Source organism: Ostrea edulis, chromosome 2 (genome assembly GCF_947568905.1).
Source record: "Ostrea edulis chromosome 2, xbOstEdul1.1, whole genome shotgun sequence".
In the NCBI taxonomy this organism is placed as follows: domain Eukaryota; kingdom Metazoa; phylum Mollusca; class Bivalvia; order Ostreida; family Ostreidae; genus Ostrea; species Ostrea edulis.
This window is the reverse complement of record NC_079165.1, coordinates 56622197-56643213: the sequence shown is the minus strand read 5'-3', so window position 1 is coordinate 56643213 and position 21017 is coordinate 56622197. Positions and strand designations below refer to the sequence as shown.

General features: G+C 34.7%; 1 protein-coding gene across 1 annotated transcript in view; it reads right to left on the bottom strand.

The window, feature by feature from the left end:
* LOC125678115 (eukaryotic translation initiation factor 5B-like) overlaps positions 1 to 18983 on the bottom strand; it is a 106197-nt gene extending 87214 nt beyond the window's left edge. The window contains exons 1-10 of the mRNA XM_048916266.2: positions 18779 to 18983; positions 13737 to 13847; positions 13266 to 13371; positions 12986 to 13111; positions 10022 to 10534; positions 9334 to 9424; positions 6515 to 6630; positions 4391 to 4507; positions 3576 to 3726; positions 2147 to 2233 (exon numbers count right to left, since the gene is read on the bottom strand). Of these exons, the coding sequence (XP_048772223.2) occupies positions 2147 to 2233; positions 3576 to 3726; positions 4391 to 4507; positions 6515 to 6630; positions 9334 to 9424; positions 10022 to 10534; positions 12986 to 13111; positions 13266 to 13371; positions 13737 to 13847; positions 18779 to 18825 (1465 nt within the window). The 5' untranslated portion in view covers positions 18826 to 18983. The remainder of the gene's footprint in view (positions 1 to 2146; positions 2234 to 3575; positions 3727 to 4390; positions 4508 to 6514; positions 6631 to 9333; positions 9425 to 10021; positions 10535 to 12985; positions 13112 to 13265; positions 13372 to 13736; positions 13848 to 18778) is intronic.
* Positions 18984 to 21017: the final 2034 nt, after the last annotated feature.

The following is a 21017-nucleotide window of genomic DNA, read 5'->3' as shown; positions in this document are numbered from 1 at the left end:
TTTTGTATATTGTTTAAAGAAACAGTTTCATAAAATTGTTATGAATACTATTATATCGTTTCAACCAGTTTTTGTGAAATTTTGATAATGCTGTTTAAGGAAAATTGTAATTTTCTGACGTTGATACAGGTGTATGTGTGCTAATTGATAAAAAAATCCATTAATACCGCAACATACTTATTTTATCATTTTTATTTGTTACTAACATATATAATTTGAGGAATCAACAATCAAATATAAGATTGAACCTATAATTCTAGAAGGGTGGAATTACCTTAAGTTAATTGGCTTTACATACAATTTCACTTTGTTGCCAAATCCAGATCTTCAATCTCTTTTAACATTTATGTGCTGTGCATTGATAGCAACAGTCAGTTCAGTGACAAAATGGAGAATTCCAGAGATTTCCAACTGCCCTGCTTTCCAATTTTTATTCTTCATAGCATTTATGAGATTGATAAAGGTACAATGCTCACACTAAATTGTTTTCACTCTACAAAGTCAATTCTTGAAAATGTGTCAAAAATCCAGAGTATCTTAAAAATTTTGGTTAAACCTTGTATCTATATTTATCCCGCTTCAGATAAATTTGTAGATAATTAATTGGATACAAGCTAATCACATGATGCCCTGAAATTTTCCATATTACTTCTCCGTACAGAGGGTGTTTTAGTTTGACAACTGTGACGTCAGTTAACAAATCACACGACGGCCCAAAATTTTCAAATATACCATCTCCGTTCAGAGAGTTTGGGAACTGTGACGTCACTTACAAATCATATGATGTCCTAAAATTTCAATTAACCGTTTCTGTGCAAGGGAATATTGATCTTACAGCTACCGTAGTAATGTATGTCTGCATTCAGTTTCAACTTGCATGATTTGTTTATTTAATGTTATTGTTCATATTTTTAATTGTGATGTTTTGATATTGTGATTATATGATTTTTCAATGTAATACATATATTCCAATTTCTTTATTGAATATCATCTATCAAAGATGTGACTGGAATCTTAGCAAATTTTCTAAAGGTCTTCAGCGAAATGAATTCGTTGCATAGTCAGTTTGGGACATAAGAAATGGAACGGCTTTGCCTGGCCCAATACGGATTTCTATTTCACACCCTGGATAACTCCGTTCTACATACCAAACTGACTGTGTAACTAATAGTATTTTATATCTCAGTATGAGAATTCTATGCAGCACGTTATCTGATGGGTTTAGACAGTCACGTGCCAGGTATGATAAAACTTTATATCTCCCTCTCAAACATCATATCTCCCCATCATATTTCACCCCTTTGGCAGCCACGTGCATTTTCCATAAATTTTACGTCAAGGTAGACACAGTTTATTTTGACGTCACAGTAAGTCCGAGTCATTGTACTTTCATAGTTCGTAAGGTACAAAATATGCGGGTCTCTGATACACAGTTAAATCGCTGGATTTCGGTTGATACAAAAACAAGCAAGTAAATCAGCATTCAAAGAGAATGGAAATACAAAAACTGGTTATCATATCACTGTATTTTGTTGTTTGTACCTTCTACCGTAATACGTTGATGGCGCGATGTTACCATTAGGGCGATCTCAGCTACATACAATGTATAGATGAGTGGACTCCAATTTCAAATGCATTTTTGTAGTCTTGCTTTGTTTCAGTATAATAAACAATTTATTGCATGAATGTCCAGGAGATATGAAGATTTATTCACCCAAGAAAAATCATATTCCCCTCGGGCATTGCCTTGGGTGAATAAACCTTCATATCTCCCTTACTATCATGCAATAAATGTTTACTGTCACACTTTATAGAGTGAACATCATTGTTAACCCAGTACTTACTTGAAACTAGGGCCGAAACGATTCACCGAAATATCGATACTGTTCAATATAAACGCTCGATTCAATGTTCAATTCATTGCCTCGTATTGTGAAGGGGGCGTATTGTTTCAGCCCTACTTAAATCTCAACCTCCTGACCCTGTTATCAAGAGACTTTATGCTCTGGTCAGTAATTATCAAGATATAGTAAGATACTGAAATATCTAGTAAGTGTTTCTCCTATTGTGTCAATTATATCCCTTCACAGCTGTGTTGAAGGGGGAAAGAAAGCTTTGAAATTTTGGCATTTTTTCCTTTCTTTACCTGTTTTCTGTTGTGGTTTCTTTTTCTTTCTAGTGTCATATACTGGTCTCTTCTTTGGAACATCATCCTTGCTGGGCACTTCAATTCCTGAAATTGTTATATGAATTTAATATTTACAGCTGTTGGTGTTGATAATCACTGTATAAGAACATCTGTGTCATCTTGTAGTGTATTCTCACATACACGTCGACTTGTATAGAAGTTGGTAACCCTATTTTCAGAGAAATGTTTAAGGAATTTTACATTGACCCTCATACAAGTCAGATTGAATTTTTTTTATCAAATTGTCCATCACCTTAATATTTTCAATTTAAGATTAGATGATTTCAGCGAGAATATTTCTGGTGCAAGCAGATTAATTTGATATCTACTGATATCAGATCACCCAAGATCAAAGTGAACAATACCAATTTTGTGTATTAATTGCTACAATCATACGGCTTGGGTTGGAAATAAACATGTTGGTCATTTATTTTCTTTTATTTCCAAGAGTGAAATAATTGTCCTTGAACACTATATTATATGGTTCATGGTATGAAGAAGATATATCTAATGAAAATTGAGATAAAATGTCTCTAAATTCTGTAAACCGGCCATCCCTCTAAACCTGCCGTGGGTTTTTTTTTCCGGTCTGAGAGCTGGCCAGTTTAGAGAAGTTTCATTGTACATTGAATAAATAAGAAAATAATCATTTAAAGTTTAATTTTTGTCCTTTCAGCAGGCAGACTGAAACTATAATTTTACTACATACAACTCGGATATTTAAGGGAAAAATTTAATTATGAGGTGCACACTGCCAAAGTAATCTTTAAATAGGAGGTACTTCCTGTCCAAGCCATTCATTTGGTACAGTGTGGTCAAATATTTAAATGATTAATTAATTACTGTATAAGTGTGATTACCAATCAATAAAAGGGATCAATATTTCCTAATAACATTGTAAGACAATGACCATACTGTATTCTTTGTTTGTTTATTGGTATGCACTCTCTGAATGAATTCTTCAGGTGAAGGATCAATTCAGGTAACAACAAAAAAAACCTATTAGTCCGAATCTCGTTTTAGTCTTTACAAAAAGCTCACCCACAATCGTTCTAGATTGTAACCTAAGGTTGAGTAAATTTTTCAATGCCTTTAGTAAACTTTTGATAGACCTCTTACAACAATGCACTGGCATTATGCTATAAACAATCACCCTTGTTGAATTGTTACTGATTAAACCAACATTAAAATTAACACATTAAAATATTGTTACATGCTGCAAGTTGTGAAGCAAAAGAACATTCTGAGAGTAGTTTGCGCATATAAGTTGGACATGGACTTCAGAGTCAAAATTTACTCCCTTCCAAGAAAAACAACTTATATGCAAGTATATAAGGTACATTGTAAACGCGATATAATATCAGAAATGATAACAGCCTCTTTGTACCTGCTGCTTTCATCTGCTCCAACATCTGCAATGCTCTTGCTTTGTCTTGTTTCTCCTTCTTTGTTAAATATGTTCCTTCCCGCTTCATTCTCTCTATCCTTTCCTTCTCTTTCTGCTTTTTCTTCAGTTTTCTCTCTTCCTCTAACCTTTTCTGAGAACAGAAACAAAATCAATATTGCTTTAAAATTTTCCACAAAAAACTAGAAAACTCACAAATCAGAAAGGGGCCCACAATGAATTTTTTAACATCAAAATTCAAAGTCCCATAACTCTGTAAAAATAAAACCAATCTGAAAATCAAAAGCGGTCTTTCCTCATGAGATAATTTATGACAAAAAACCCTCTATTTTCTAAATATCTTATATACAAGAAACGCTTCAGAAAATGTATGCCCCCAGTGGTGAAAAATTATCATATACATGTATCATTTGATTGATAGTGCCATAACAATTCAAGATATTGAACAAAAAATATCTTCCTATGTCCAGAGTGGATTGACCCTTGATCTTTAACCATGTGACCTTAAAAACGATAGGGGTCATCAAGCAAATGAGTCTCAAAATATAGAGGAGACAATATATTACTATCTTCAATTTTACCCTTGACCATGTGAACCCAAAATCAATAGTTAATAAACTCCTTACAAAGTACCAGTGTACCAAGTTCAATGTCTGTCAAGGAAAGGGTTCTCAAGATATTGAGCGGACATTATCTTCCTATGTCCAGAGTGGATGACCCTTGACCCTTGACCATGTGACCTCAAAATCCATATAGAAAATCATAACAAAAGGGTTTTTTTGCTGAATATTACCAACCTTTTCCTCAGCAAGCTTGATGGCTTCCTCTTCTTTACGAATTCTCTCCTCCTCCTCTAGTTTCAATCTTTCCTCTTCTTCCTTTAACTTTTGTTGCATCAGTTTAATTGCAGCAACCTGGTGATTTCATGAATAAATACATCATTATATGTATCTGATGTTAATGGTGTGAGTATCAATAGGACTATACGCCTCATCAGTCACTTGAGTATTAGTTAAAAGTATCACTCACCCCATGAACTACGAAATCTTGAAAAAAAAATGTTCTGAATATCTAAGCTAAATTCTAAAATTCAGCAGCAGTATAATACAAGACATGTTTTTAATACTTTTACTTTGATTTGACTAATTTGGTCATGTCCTAGAGTTAAAACCCTGGGGTTGCTAAATTCACAATTTTGGTACATCCATTTCTGCTTTTCCTAAATATGTAATTGGTTTTTAAACAGCATAGCAAAATTAAAGAAGTAGTAAAGACAATAATCACTATGATTACTTTAGCCCACCCAGGAACTAAAACACCGACCCCTGAGATCATGAAATTTACAATTTTGGTAAAGGACTTCCTGCTCCTTCAAAATATCCATTTACTTTTAATTCAGTATCAACAGCATTAAAGAAGACATAATTTAAATATTTTACACATAAACATTATATACCAAGTTTGGCCCCACCTTTGAGTAAGAACCTATACCTCAGGAATCATAAAAATAACAATTTTAGCAGAGGCCTTCTTGTTCTACATTAACTTGTATTTAGTTTTTCTTACAAATGTGCAGGTGAAGATAAGAAAAATTTTGATATTTGGTCAATTTTTTATATGCCCCCCCCCCCCTCCCAATGCAGGAGTTTTGATATTTACAATTTATGTTCCCCTTGTGCCTAAGATGCTTCACATCAAATTTTAAAAGAATTACAAGGGTACTTATCAAGAAATTGAAAATGTGCAATTGTTAACACACATTTATTCACAATGGCAATTTGGCCCCATCCAACACACGACACACAACAACAGACCAATAATAACAAGATGTACTGTGAGCAATGCTCACTAAGAATACCCCCCGCTTACCCCAATCTCCCAAAGGGTGTTGTTAATAGGTATAAATTACCTCTTTCCTGAGTGTAAAAATATGGTATGCATTTGTAGAAGAAAATGGAAGATATAGTCCGAACACAAATCCATGGCATAAACCTATAATTTTGACCTTGAGATCAAAGGTCAAGGTCATAAAGAGGTCATGAATGTACATGACACATAGTCTCATGGTGATACACCCATGTCTTATGGTATGACTATGTCAAAACCCTATAATCAATTTTGACCTTGAGGTCAAAGTTCAAGGTCATATACAGGTCATGAAGGTACTCGACACACCGTCTCATGGTGATACACTCATGTGTCAAATATGATATGCCTATGTCAAAGAACAAAGAAGTCATGGCCCGGACATGAATCCATTGTAAAAACCTTTAATTTTGACCTTGAGTTCAAGGTCATATGGAGGTCATGAAGGTACATGACACATCGTCTCCTGGTGATATACTCATGTGTCAAATATGGTATGCCTATGTCAAAGAACAAAGAAGTTATGACCCGGACACGAATCCATTGTAAAAAACCTTTAATTTTGACCTTGAGGTCAAGGGTCAAGGTCATATGGAGGTCATCAAGGTACATGACACATCGTCTCATGGTGATACACTCATGTGTCAAATATGGTATGCCTATGTCAAAGAACAAAGAAGTTATGGCCCGGACACGAATCCATTGTAAAAAACCTTTAATTTTGACCTTGAGGTCAAGGGTCAAGGTCATATAGAGGTCATGAAGGTACTTGACACACCGTCTCATGGTGATCTACCTGTGTGCCAAATATGGTATGCCTAAGTCAAAGAACAAAGAAGTTATGGCCCGGACACGAATCTGCACAGACAGACAGACGGACGGACGGACAGACAGACAGACAGAGTGATTCCTATATACCCCCCAGAACTTCGTTCGGCGGGTATAATAAATCTCCTGAGTGACTCAGGTGACCTAAAACTAGACCATTCCAATGCCTTAAACTGGGATATACATCAAGAATTATGCAATTTAATGCATTTTTATTTGATAATTACTGGAGCTTTTTTCTTTTTCTGTTTTTCATCTTTTTCTCCTTTCTTTTTCTTCTTCTTTTCATCCTTTTCATCTTCTTTGTCACCCTCTTCTCCCTCTACTGTCTGCTCTGCTTCAGCTGAACAAAGAATATCAATATGTATTAAACAAAAATTTGAACAGTTCTTTTTAGCTTGCATCCTTAGAGCATTGCCAAAGTTCCCCTGTTAGGTTATGCAGTGGCTTAAGATGGATAAACACAAGGTCTGATCTTTACTACAGTATGTCACACATACTTGATAGTGATTAAGAAACTAGTCTACAGTTTCTTATCAAAACCTCCAAACTTATGGACTAGACTACAATCAACAAAGAGGAACATACTGGTCAGGTGGAAGTGACCCTTTAACTCCCTCTAGTGTCACCAGTTGAGGACTGATTGAAATCAAATATATGTATATATCATTCCTTCAAATACCGTTTTAGAGTGAAATGTTTTTCTTTTCCATCAATTTCTGACTTATCTGTATATAAGCAATCTAATTAAAATCAGACTTCTTAGATCCGTGCCGTATACTCTGCGTAAGTAGATCTGACATAACCCGATTAGGGGTCATGTTCAGATGAACTTTATGTCAGCCAATCAGCGGGTCAGCTTTAAAATCGTCGGTGTTCACAATTCAAGGAAAATGGCTGCGATTGTTTGGTTTGAAAGAAAACACATCGCAGCTAGATGTGACGTCACAATGCACCGTTTACGTCGACTGGCGTTATATTCCTCGCATTATTTAAGTAAACCATCTTGAAAACTCTTCAAATCGTGCCCATGACTATTCATACATAAATCGGAATTCACAATTAATTCAATTTGGGTGTAATTCATATCGTACATTTTATTGTTTGTATGAATGGAATAGATTAGGCATTATGGCGAAAGTTTAAAATTCGTTATGCGAGAATATACAATTTTACAGTGTGGAACAAACTTCGTGGGAGAGAGATTACAGTAATTTGTTTACGATTTGCCAAGAACCGCCTAAATAGCCATCATTATCTGTATGGCGCAATCTGACTGGCTGATAGTTCTTATAAATATTCCAAGCGAAAGGCCATGCGGACATGACCCCCTATGGGGTTATGTCAGATCCTATTGTAGCGATTGTGAGCGTATTCTAGGATCTGATTTTAATTAGATTGTGTATATAAGCTACAGTGGTTCATAATTGTCATTGGATACTGGTTTTTGTTTTTTCCATTATTGTGTAAGGCCAGGAAATCGAGTGATCAACGAAGAAGAACTTTTGCTAACAGTGGAACATAAGAGTAGTTTTGAATGAAATTACTCATTAATAAAACTGTTTCTGGACAAATCTACAAAATAAATTTATAAAACTCCAATACAGAGGATCCTACCTAATCTGATATCACGTATTCATATATTTCAGCCAATCTAATATAATATCACTGCATCAAACCATTTTCTAAATATTTCTTTCAATTCTGTCTGTGGTGAAGAAAATACTGATAAATACTTATGAATAAAATGTAATACTACCAATAATATAGTTCATTGTAAAATTGATGTTAAGAATGAAGAATTGCTTGCATTGTGATGCACTAAGCTAAATACACTATAAACTTATAAAGTCTTCATATAGAGGTGTATATGTCTACTCATTTGATGAATTGGCTGATAAATATTCAGCTCATCTATTTATTTATTCCTGACATATGCTCTATTGGAATAAATGGAACCCCCTGTATCATGACAATGCTTGACTTACATATCAGTGAAAATGTGTTTTTTGCAGTGAATCAAGTTGGAATTCCATTAAGGACATATGTGACATTTCTAACATTTTCTCTAAAATCATTTTTCATCTCCTCTCGATGAAGAGTTCTTGTAGTTTCTGAAGTAGATTTCATTCATATATTGTAATAATATTACAATGCCTTGGATATCGATCTGGGTAGCTCAGTGATTAGGTCACATGATCTGGGTAGCTCAATGGTTAGGTCAGATCTGGGTAGCTCAGTGGTTAGGTCAGATCTGGGTAGCTCAGTGGTTAGGTCAGATCGGGGTAGCTCAGTGGTTGGGTCAGATCTGGGTAGCTCAGTGGTTAGGTCAGATCTGGGTAGCTCAGTGGTTAGGTCAGATCGGGGTAGCTCAGTGGTTAGGTCACATAACTAGTAATGCCTTGGATATCGATTTAGGTAGCTCAGTGGTTAGGTCACATGATCTGGGTGGCTCAGTGGTTAGGTCACATGATCTGGGTAGCTCAGTGGTTAGGTCACATGATCTGGGTGGCTCAGTGGTTAGGTCACATAACTAGTAATGCCTTGGATATCGATCTGGGTAGCTCAGTGGTTAGGTCACATGATCTGGGTAGCTCAGTGGTTAGGTCACATGATCTGGGTAGTTCAGTGGTTAGGTCACATGATCTGGGTAGTTCAGTGGTTAGGTCACATGATCTGGGTAGTTCAATGGTTAGGTCACATGATCTGGGTAGTTTAATGGTTAGGTCACATGATCTGGGTAGTTCAGTGGTTAGGTCACATAACTAGTAATGCAAAGGTTCCGAGTTCTATACCCAATTGCGCCAAAGATTTTTCTCCCCTTCTTTGCTCCAGTAATATCTATTTATAGAACTTGCTGTAATACATAGGAGCTGACTTTACATATTTACTTACAACAACCAAGAACTATCAACATATGCCAACTCAGGCATATTAGTATACCCCATAATTTTTTGTAGAAACGAGAATGCAAGTGATTTATATGTGAAATTTCACGAAAAATTATATATTAATGAGAAACGTCCCTTATGTCCTTAGGCAATACCTTCAACTTTTTCTTGCTTCTCCTCACTGGTGCCAGTAGCAGGATCAAATGACTCTTTACTTTCTGCTTTAGGTTTAGACTTTTTCTTCTCCTACAAAAGATATTAAGTGATTCATCTAATGAATAATTATATAAGTACATGTAGGTCATAAATGACCAATATTACCCTGATCATTATTAACAATACTAGGACTTTAATATGTTGTACGGTGTGACCGTTGAGACGAGCGAAGCCCATTAACATCTTGTAACAAGACTTATAGACATTTTATCCACCTCTTCATTTAACGCGGAAAATATAACACGATGGATGTAAACAGTTACATTATGACGTCATATTAGCTGCAATGTTTTTTCTTCTTTCAAACCAAGCAAAAACAAAACATTTGAAGCTATGAGAAAGCTTGTCTGGAATTTAAAAATGTTTATGGTACTTTCTAAACAATCTAATCATTTTATTACAGAATTGTCAATGAAGTATACCACAGTGACGGCGACATTTTTCCAGAAGCATTAAGAGTAATACTCATCTTTTTCAGATGATGAAGAGCAAATCACGTGACTCATATGTGTAATCATTAAAGCGAGCTTGTCGCTTCGCGAGCTTCGCTTGCTATCATAACACATCTGTCCAATGATATGCTGGATTTATAATAGAATTTCATGTTTATTTGATTGCAAACATTACCTGCATTTTCTTAAGCTTCTCTCGTTCTCTTTTCTCCTTTCGTTTTTGGGCAGCAGTTTTCATTGTTCCACCTTCCTCCTCATCTTGATCCTCCCCTTTATCTTCACCTTCCCCCTCCTTTTCTTCCTCCTCCTCTGTCTTCTTCACTTCATCTTTCTTTCCTTTCTTTTTCCTTTTCTTTTTGTCATATTCATCATCATCTATATCTTCTATAGAGACAACTTTAAGCTCTGACTTTGCCTCCATATCTAACTCCTCTTGATTTCCATTCTCCACTGTTTTTTCCTCAGTTTCCATGGCTTCATCCTCATCTCCACCTTTCTTTTTCTTCCCTTTCTTTTTTGAAGTTTTTTCCTTGGGTTTATCGATTTCTGCCAATATAGCATCTAAATCTTCCTCTTCCTGACCCTTCTTCTTCCCTTTCTTTCCTTTCTTGTCTTTTTTATTTGTGTCTTCCTTCTTTGGCTCTTCTTTAGGTTCCTCTAAAATGACTTCTACTTCTTCATTATCCTCCTACAAAAGAACAGTATGCCATTGATCAGTACATCAGGAGCACTTTTTCCCCCACTATCCCAGAAGCTTCAATAAAATATCATAAAAATGCATGAGACCCATGGGCCACACTGCTCATATGCTCAATTTCCATTTTCCCAGCAATAAATTAAATCCCAGTTACGGACTGCTCTGATCCTAGGGTCATGGAGTGAACAAACTTAAATTTACATTACATGATGATGCTCTCATATCAAATTATACCTTATGGTTCTTATGGAGAAGATTTTGTATGAATTTTCTAAAACATTCTTAGATATAACCTTGAAGCCTTACCATGGTCCTGTCCTGGCTCCTGGTTCTTTAATATAAAAGAAAACTTCAATGTCAATTGTGTCATTTCTGGTTCTAATGTTCACAAAGAGAAGCTTTTTTAGCACATACCTTATATAATCTTTTTCATAATCATCTCCCCTATAAGGCAACAAGGCCTATCATCTGAACAAACTTGAATCACCTACCCAAGGATTAATAGTGCCCAGTTTGACTGAAATTACCCCAATGGTTTTTCAAAAGAGGATGAAAATGTGAAGAGTTTACGACAGGCATATATGTACATACAGACAGATGTCAGATAAAAGTTGATCAGAAAACTCACCTGAGCTAGAAGGCTTAATAAAAGTAGCATTATTAAAGCTACACTCGGGTGAGTTAATAAAAGCAGCATTATCAAAACAATACTAGAATCCAAGGTGAGCAAACAAAAATCAGCATTAATAAACTTTACATTTTGTATTATGACCAGTATTCCACCTTTCAGTTACTATGTTATATATGTAAAGAAACTGTTACTTAAACAAGATGTCACAGGTGGGTTTTTTTTTTCATATTGGGAATTCAATGAATTTTACTTGCAATAAATCACATTCTGTCATGTTCTTAGTGATATGGGTTATGGTAAAAGATGTCATAGAAGGTAACAAAACTGAATGAATTTAATTTCATTTTTGTGATTCTGAATATACACATATTTGAGTGAATGATTTGGATTAAGGTTAAAATTTTGGGACTCAGACTACATGTCCTTGATAAATAATCACACTTGCTTCTACCTTTCCTACATCAAAATTTCCATATACATGTACAGTTATACTTCGATATCTTGAATACCATGGATATGTCAACGTTATCAGGATTGTGGTGAACATTTGAAACATTGGGGACCATGTGGCCCCCTGACTTTCAAAAGTTTACGGGCCCCCAATTTGATCCAAGGGCCCACATTATATATCAATTATAAGTAAAAAACAAATAACAGAATTATTTTTGTTTTTGTTTTAGTGACAAAACATTCCACTTGCCGTGTCCAACAGTCATGACCGATTAACAAGCGTTTTCTGTGAAAATGATATTGATCATTTGTTCTCATATTCATGGAAATAATGGTCTCTGTTAGTATTTCTCTTCTGGGGTTTTGAAACCCTTTCGATAAATCACCACAATGTGTATACGCAGTTAGTCTAGGCCACATATATGCTTGACGTAACATGTGCTTAGCATCTGCTTTGCACATGACACAAATAATCTTGGTTAGTGTAACGTTTTATTGAAAAGGAAAGTACATGTTCAGAGAGAAAACTCGGTCGCCATGTGGGCAAGGTGATTTTTAATATCTAATCACCCACAGCAAATATTACTCGCATTGGTGAGTGCTTATCCACAACCCTGGTTATTCAGAAGTCTTAACCACTTATGTTTTAAGTACTTTCGAATCTTTGGATATCTTGAAGTTTTTTCTTGGTCCCATCGAGTTCGAGATAACGAGGTTTGACTGTATTTTCCAAATCAATCACAATCCTAATGACAAATTCTTCAAACTTGATCTAGTAGCTCATTTTTACAAAATATTTTTCTTTTTCAGCTACATATCACACTAGCTATTTTTGTTTTTTGAGAAACATCAAGAAACAATCAAGCGACAGATTTCCCAAAAAACTTTTGTGTTATAATCCTATTAAACAGTAGACAAATTTCCATGATTGTGTTATAATCCCATCAAACAGTAGACAAATTTTCCATGATCCTTTACATTTAAATTAAAAACAAAATTTCTATCTTTCATCAATTTTAATTGAAATTCAAATTGCACCAATTTTTGCAATTTCCAGCCCTTTTATCAATCACTAACTTGCTTGTTCAAACAAAATACCCAACCTTTGACAGCACCCAGTTTTTTTTTTAGAATAGGCATATTAAAAGCATTTCAAAAGATTGTATTTTTCTCCTTAATATATGTTTTAATGTTTTCTTTTAAGTATTCCTTGTTTATTTTCATGAATGCATCAAATATAATGGTTTTCTCAATAAAAAGAATTAAAAAATTTCCAAGTTATTAGTTATATCCATTTGTGAACCAGATATCTCCATCACCACAAAATGTGTATCAAAATCTTTCAATGTCTTCCTATATACCTCTGATGGTAGATCATTGTCGTCATCATCCACCATCAACATCTGGAATGTGGCTTTTGTTTTTCTCCCCATATTCTCTTCCTCATCTTCTTCATCAGAGTCTGCCTTCTTCTTCTTCTTCTTTTCCTAGGGAAGTAAACTGAATTACATTGCTATGACAAGTATAACATTTTATTTGATTCTTTTGAATTCCAGATCAATATTTCTAACTCCATGATACAACTTTTCCAGTAGTCAATGTTCTTTTGCCTCTGTAGAGCCAATGACTGGTACACTGCACCTTTTTCTTTTTCACTGGTTGTATGTCCTCCTCCTCCTCCTCACTATTATTGTTTCCTTTGGACTGGAGTGATAATGATTGTATCTCTGCTGCCACATCCTCCTCCCTATCAAACACATTTACTATGCAGTTTTTCTAGAATCACCAATCAGTCTTTTATACCTTTAAACACTTCTCTTTTTAAAAACATGATGTTGATGGGCCACATCACACATCTGAGCAGAGCATTTTAATCTTTGTTTACATACATTTATATAAACTCCAAAAAGACCATGTACTGGTTATCTAACATCTTTAATAAACTTTTATCAACACTGCATGTCTATTCATTTATGTACTTATCTAAAAAGAATTCCTAAATCAAAATATATCCTGAAGTAAGCACACAATATGGTACATAATTTGTAAAGATGTCTTATGTAAAAGCCATTATACAATGATTTATATCATCTGAGTACATGAATTGCTTACCAATTATCCTTTTTCTTGTTTTTCTTCTTTTTACCACCTTGTTTGGCTTGTGGAATTGGGTCTTGACTGTCAGTATTTCCTTCTACGAGATCTAACTCGGCTTCGTCTTCACTGAAAAAGCAAATACCACATCAGATCTTGATTTGATAACAATCAATGCTATCATTGAGACACAATTTTTTTTAATTCAAATTAAACTAGGAAGAATTGTTATAGCACACTAAAACTGATGTCTCCCCTTCAATTTTTCATAGTTTTATACAAACATTTTTTGAGGATTATCTTATAAATGGGAAAGTAAGACTTACGGTACATTACGCCTATATGTATATGAGCTTCAAACAGGGAACACTGTTGCGAACATATGATAGTAAATTAAACTTACCAACATACCAAATATTAAAGGCCTATGTCAAAAGACAAAAAAGTTATGGTCCAGATGAAAAAAAAATGCTCCTAAAATTCTATTATTTGACCTTTACATAAAAGGTCAAGGTCAGCAAAAATGGCACATGACACAATGTCTTATGGTATAACCACACACCAAATATCAAAGACTATCTCAAAAGACCCAAAAGGTATGGTCCGGACAACAAAAATGCCCCCAAGATTCTATTAATAGGCCTTTACATAAAAGGTCCAGGGTCATCAAAAATGGCACACAACACACTATCTTATCATGGTATACCCACATACCAAATATCAAAGGCCTATGTCAAAAGACAAAAAAGTTATGAACCAGACAAACTTTGTATGAGAAGCGGAAGAAGAATTCACACTGAAACAATATGTCCCCCTTCTGGGAGAGGGAGACATAATTCATTATAGGTCTTCAGTTAAAGTATTGTTTCCCCAACTCAGAAAAATGCTCCTCCCAAGACCTCAAAAAATATCTGCAAATTAAGAATATTTTTTGCAATTCCAACTATGAAACTTCTGTATTTTATCTTCTTGTGATAGTTAAACATAAGCATACTTTCTATAGGACTTTTGGAATATCACTATTTACATTTTTGCCCTCCCACCCTCCATTTTTTTCCTACCTAGGTCAGAATGGTATTTAAATCATGGCAATTTGGGGTGTTTTTTTCCAGTAATCTCCCTCGCAATAGAAACTTTCTGAGTTGTTTCCCTTTGTGAAACTCTTTATTGGGGTAAGACACCAAAAATATCAGAAGAACTTGCAATTTAACCTTATTTACATATTTCTTCTTGCTATGGGAATTAAACAGAAAACATTTCTTCATGACATTTTTCACCAGCTTAACAGGATTTATACTTCGATAAAATTCAGATTAGCCATGTGCATTCCTGAAATTTCAAATGTATGCACATACAGTTTCACTTGCTCACCCACACGGTATAACAGGCATTTCATATGCTTCTTCACTCCCTGAATACTGATCAACTTTATTTGTATTTTTTCTGAATTCAAGTGATTAAACTGCATTAATCCAAGATTCTTCTGACTCCTGCTTTTATATAGTGAAATGTGTCCGAGTCAGAGAGGAGGCCATCTTGAAAAGTGGGAATTCAGCAACACCTACTGGTGTCACAACTTTGCCTACCTTTTACAACTTTATTTTGCAGATCTAGCTTCTGAAACATGGGGATTCAGTAATCAGATGATTATTCTACAAGTTAATCATGACTACTTTGAATCCAACTGGAATTTGTGTTGTTGCATTTTGAGATCATGCACAGAGAAATCTATAGATAAGGAGATGACCTATTCAAAGTGATGATTCATTTGTTGGTGTTGGGGCCATTTAAATGGTAACAGCATCATATCTGTCAGGATTAACTTAGAGCCCTGCAGTTCTTGAAATCAAGATTTTTAAAGATGCGTCCCTTATATTCCCATGTAAAACTTTGATCCCATATTGTGGCCTTATCCTACCCTTGGGGACCACAATATGAAAAAACTTGAATCTGCACTACCTGGGCATACTTGCATATTAATATGACTAACCATGGCCTTGCTGTTATTGGGATCAAAATTTTTTCCTATATACGAGGGTTGTCCCAAAAAGTTGTAGACAATGTTAATAACTCGTTTATTCGTTAGAAAAAAAATATTAATTTTCTTCTGTAATTTAAAAGCATCATTTTGGAGTTTTGTTCACAAAGTTTCATAATAATATCTTTTATCATAATGACGTAGAACGCAAATAAAAAACATATGATAATAGCTGTCTGCACATAAACTTCATCTTCGTCCATTACATGACGCTATTTACTTTCAGGATTTCGCAGTTTTTATTTTCTTTTTTATGCCCTTCCCATTTTCGGTTCTTATGTCGTTCCCTTCACAAAAATCTTGTGCCATTTAAACACTAATGCCCCGCTAACATTCTGGTGATCTGATGTGCTTTCCATCTCATGTTTCTTTGAGTGGGGGGTCAAACAATGGCCTACATAATATTTTCTTGTGCACCAAGAATGGTGTTGACGTCATCATATCGCGCAAATTTCATTACAGGTACGTTTATAAATGACATCACTTCTCTGCCAGTTCTGACGTCCTGCGGTTATAAAACCAGTATATTGCGCAAAAAAGATAACTGATTCCATTGATATAAATTTGAATGCGATATATTTAATATGAAACTATTTGCTTTCATCTAAATCAGTGGTACAAAGAAAATATCTACTCATTTTTGTACGTGCGCCAACAATGCAGATATATATCTTTTTATTCAGTAACATCCCTTTTATCTCTTTTATTACTTATTTCAAATTTTATATTTTTGTTTAGAATAAGTAAAAGTTTTCTCATGTAAAAAATCTTTTGGATCTGATGCACATTTCTAAAATTATTAACATTGTCTACGACTTTTTGGGACAACTCTCGTATATTCAAATAACAAACTAGCCCCACCCTACACCCAGGAAAAATGATTTGAACGAAGTTGAGTCTAGACTATATCTGGAAGCCTTCATGAAAATAACTTTTCTGGCCCAGCATCGTCGGAAACCCACGGTTGATTACGCTTCGTTCCTCTCTACATCACCCATGGGTCCATTCATTCCTACTCGCTCATTCTCATGAATAAATATTTCAAAATATCGTCAAATCAAAGTAATCGTTACAGTAATGGAACTCTTCTGTTTTTAAAGGTAGCATTAACTTAACTTGCTATCACAACAATTGTATTACCGAAATTGGACTGAAAGCATCATGTTGATTGGACAAATTCACTCAGGGTGTACTATGAGCACCCAATCAAATTGCCTCATTAATTATTCATGAGAACGAGTGAGTAGGAATGAATGGACCCACAGGTGATGGAGAGAGGAACGAAGTGTAATCAACCGTGGGTTTCCGAAGATGCTGGCCAAGCCGTTCTTAAGAAAATTCTGAAATGACTTCACCTTATTTTAGCCTTTTTTAAAATCATCTCCCCTTTGAGGGGAGCATGGCGCTTCATTGAAACAAACTTGAATTCCCTTTACCCAAGGATGATTTGCGCCAAGTTTGATTGAAATTGGCCAAGTGATTCAGGAGAAGAAGATGAAAATGTGAAAAGTTTATGGACAGACACACAGGTAGACAAAAAGTGATCAGAAAAGCTCATGTAAGCTAAGAAGTCCAGAAAACAAATAGTTAAAATTTTCAACTTGAAAGTCTATGAGTAATAACTTAGGTGAAAATAAGCCAATCAACATGAAATTTGATCTTGATAGGCTGTAAGTCATCAATATAAAGAGATTTACCAAAAAAATCAGCTCATTAACAACTAGCACAGCAAAAGAAAGTCAAGAAAACTGTAAATAATTAGAAATTTTCAAATCAAAGAGCAATACCTTTGGTAAAAAACATGAAACTCAAACTATTAGGGATATATAAAATGTTAGTTCACAATCTACAATAACAGACAGAAAGTCATGACAAACTGACATAAGGGATTAACAGACAGAAAGTCATGACAAACTGACATGATGGATTAACAGACAGAAAATCATGACAAACTGACATGATGGATTAACTGACAGAAAATCATGACAAACTGACATGATGGATTAACAGACAGAAAATCATGACAAACTGACATGATGGATTAACAGACAGAAAATCATGACAAACTGACATGATGGATTAACAGACAGAATGTCATGACAAACTGACATGATGGATTAACAGACAGAAAGGGGTAATACTACATGCCCAAACCATTTCATGACTTGGGCATAAAAAAAGTATAAACAAATTTAGTTGTTCAAGACAGACAGATCAAATAAAATTTAGTAGACCCTTTGGCTTACCAAAAGGCAACTAATAAATCAGATAAATCTCAAAACTTGTATGCTGAAATGAGTCAAATTTAGACCACACACCCTCCTAAACCCTAAAAAATTCAAATCACCATCGATAAAAATATATGAGAAATTTAACCAACTTACAATGACTGTGTATTCAAATGGAGTGCTGTTGAGTTTATGATAACCGTATTTCTAAATATTGTGCAATATCCAAGTTATAAAAAGAACTGGTGTAACTGTCATTATGTAAACACTATTGTCACATTTACCCACTGTATATTTTGCTATAAAGCAACCACTACAGTATAATCTATACACCAACTCAAGTAATTACAATTTATTTATCTATTTTTTATTTTGTGCATAACACCCTTCAGGATGCACTAATGGTTAAACTTGTACAAGGATCTGCTTTTGGAAAGTTCCAAGGTAACAGATATACAAGAAATATGTAATGGAACATATATCATAATGGTCATTGTTAATGAGCTACTTTCCGTGTAAGGGGAAAGGGCGGGGGGGGGGGGGGGGGGGGGGTCTTTGACTACAAAGAACAATGATGCAACCGATAACATGCATCCCTCCCTCAATAGTTGAAGATCATGTCTTATAAATCAACATAATTATCCGATGGTTCATTTCTAATTCTAAAAGAGAAAGAAATGGAATATCTACAAATTCTGTCAAAGAACCGACTAGGTACTGTAAAAACCTCACGTAAATCATTCACGTTTCCAAACATCGTGTACGATGTTTTGTCAACATTCATTAACACTTACAAGTCTTCGTTTTGATTTTTCTTATTTTTGTTCTTCGGTTTAACCATCGTTGAACTGACACAATCATATACGTTAAACCTTAATCAGCTGAAAGCTGATAGTTCGTATTGAATATACAGCTGCTTGTCAACAAATAGGTAAAAATCTGTTCAACAACAGCATGGATCTGTAACTTCCGGTTGAAAAGATAGTCTACAAAGCAAGTAGAAATGGGTCGACCTACAATTTTCCGATGATTGCTGTACATTGATAGAAAATTAACTGAACAGATTTTATGAGCTTTTGAAATAATAGTATAGATAAGTACACTGTCAATAATTACTGGGGATATCAACAATAAGACGGGCTTCCAAAATATAGTTTCAAACTGCGTCCTTGAAACAAATTGAAATACCCCCCCCCCCCTAAAATTTGTGTTTTGCTTTTTATGAATTTATTCCTGGTAACTCATCGATAAAAAACAAGATTGTTGAAGACGGTTTCAATTTCGTATCTTTTCGACTACAAATATATATATATATATATATATATATATATATATATATATATATATATATATATACATCATGTAAAAGGGGAAAAAACACCTTAAAGCTGACATGAATTAATAAATATAGTAGAATTCGCCGTGTCCGCCATATTTCTCTGCTTATCCGCCATATTAAATTGAATATTCTGTTGTTATATTATCAGGCATGGTATATAAGGGGGTGAGTTATGCTACGCTTCACTTCACACCAGTGTTTCCGGTTTACCTGTGCGGGTAGCTTCGACGGGTAGCATGTACATCTCAAATACTAAGGTATAGGGCATCACAAGAAATGAAATCATGGTTTAGAACATCATGCAGTGCTCAAAATTACAATAAAAATATCGAACAGAAGTAAATCATTCTAAAAGCTTTGGATAAATAAATTTAGAATGGCTTTTCTTTATGAATGTACGTAGGGCCTACAGTTGCAGTAAACATGTCAAAATTACACAAAAAACGCGGAGAAATATTTTGTCTGTTGATAGAATGGAAAAAGCAAAGGGCATATTTATACCATTTGCATTCACTTCAAGCAACATGCAAATACATAAATACTACTGTAACTTATGCACATGGCATATACATGTATGCTCGCCAAGAAAACGCATCGAATGCGGACGACTATTTACCTGGGTCTACTCGTAATATCTGTAAAGAACCGCAGATGTACGTGTACACTTGTCAAAAATACTCTAAGTAGAAGTAAAATTCCTTTTATTTGCATAATCCATGAAACAAAACGATAAACTCCATTTGTATTCCATAGTAATCACGTTGTCACTTGTACAGACCGCGACAGAGTTAGTCCGTGCCGATCAGCTATCTTCAATCAGGGAAAGTATCAGAGTAGAATATTTACCCTGTATTGTGCATGAATCCTTATACCGTATGATTTTCTGGCCAGAGTGTTGCAGATTTGTAAATCGGGAAATCATTTAGGGACATAAATTGCGCATGATCATATAATTTGCATATAAATGTACAACATTTTACGAGTGTATGGAATTGGTGAGAGAGAGAGAGAGAGAGAGAGAGAGAGAGAGAGAGAGAGAGAAAAAATTCAAACGATGATCTTGTTCTATAGAGAATTTTTGTTTTGTCTTTTATTTAGAGGTGAGATGTCCCCTCTGAACATGACTACTGCGATGTATAAATGTCGAATATGGAATATAAATCAAAATAATGGTCTCCCAGCATAAATAATCTAGTCCATCTTCTCATTATTCAAACTTTCTATCCAGAAATGCATCATGCCTAATACGCAACGTGCTTGACTGTATATTCATACAAGTTGGCATTGCGATTAGAAGTATATAATCGATGAAATTTTTCATGTCCTATGTGTATGAATTTCTTTTACTGTATTCTACTTTATATGAAAAGAAAATATTTCTTAGGAAAAATAGATGTAAAATCCACGATCGTTATGTTATTTCATAAGAAGGGCATGTAGCAACACCGAATGTAATAACGACGCAAATGTAATAAACTATTATGCTAATTAGGCGCTCAATAGATCTTGTATATCTATGCCATTTTGAGTTTAACATATTCTGTATCGTTATCAGGCACATAGAATCAAGGGAAGGGGACAAGGGGGCCTGTCCCCTACCTTTATGAAGAATTTTTATTTGCTATTTTCAAATGCAAATAAAAGGTATATTGGGTGACCCCCACTTGACCCCTGCTTGAAATTTCTGATATAAT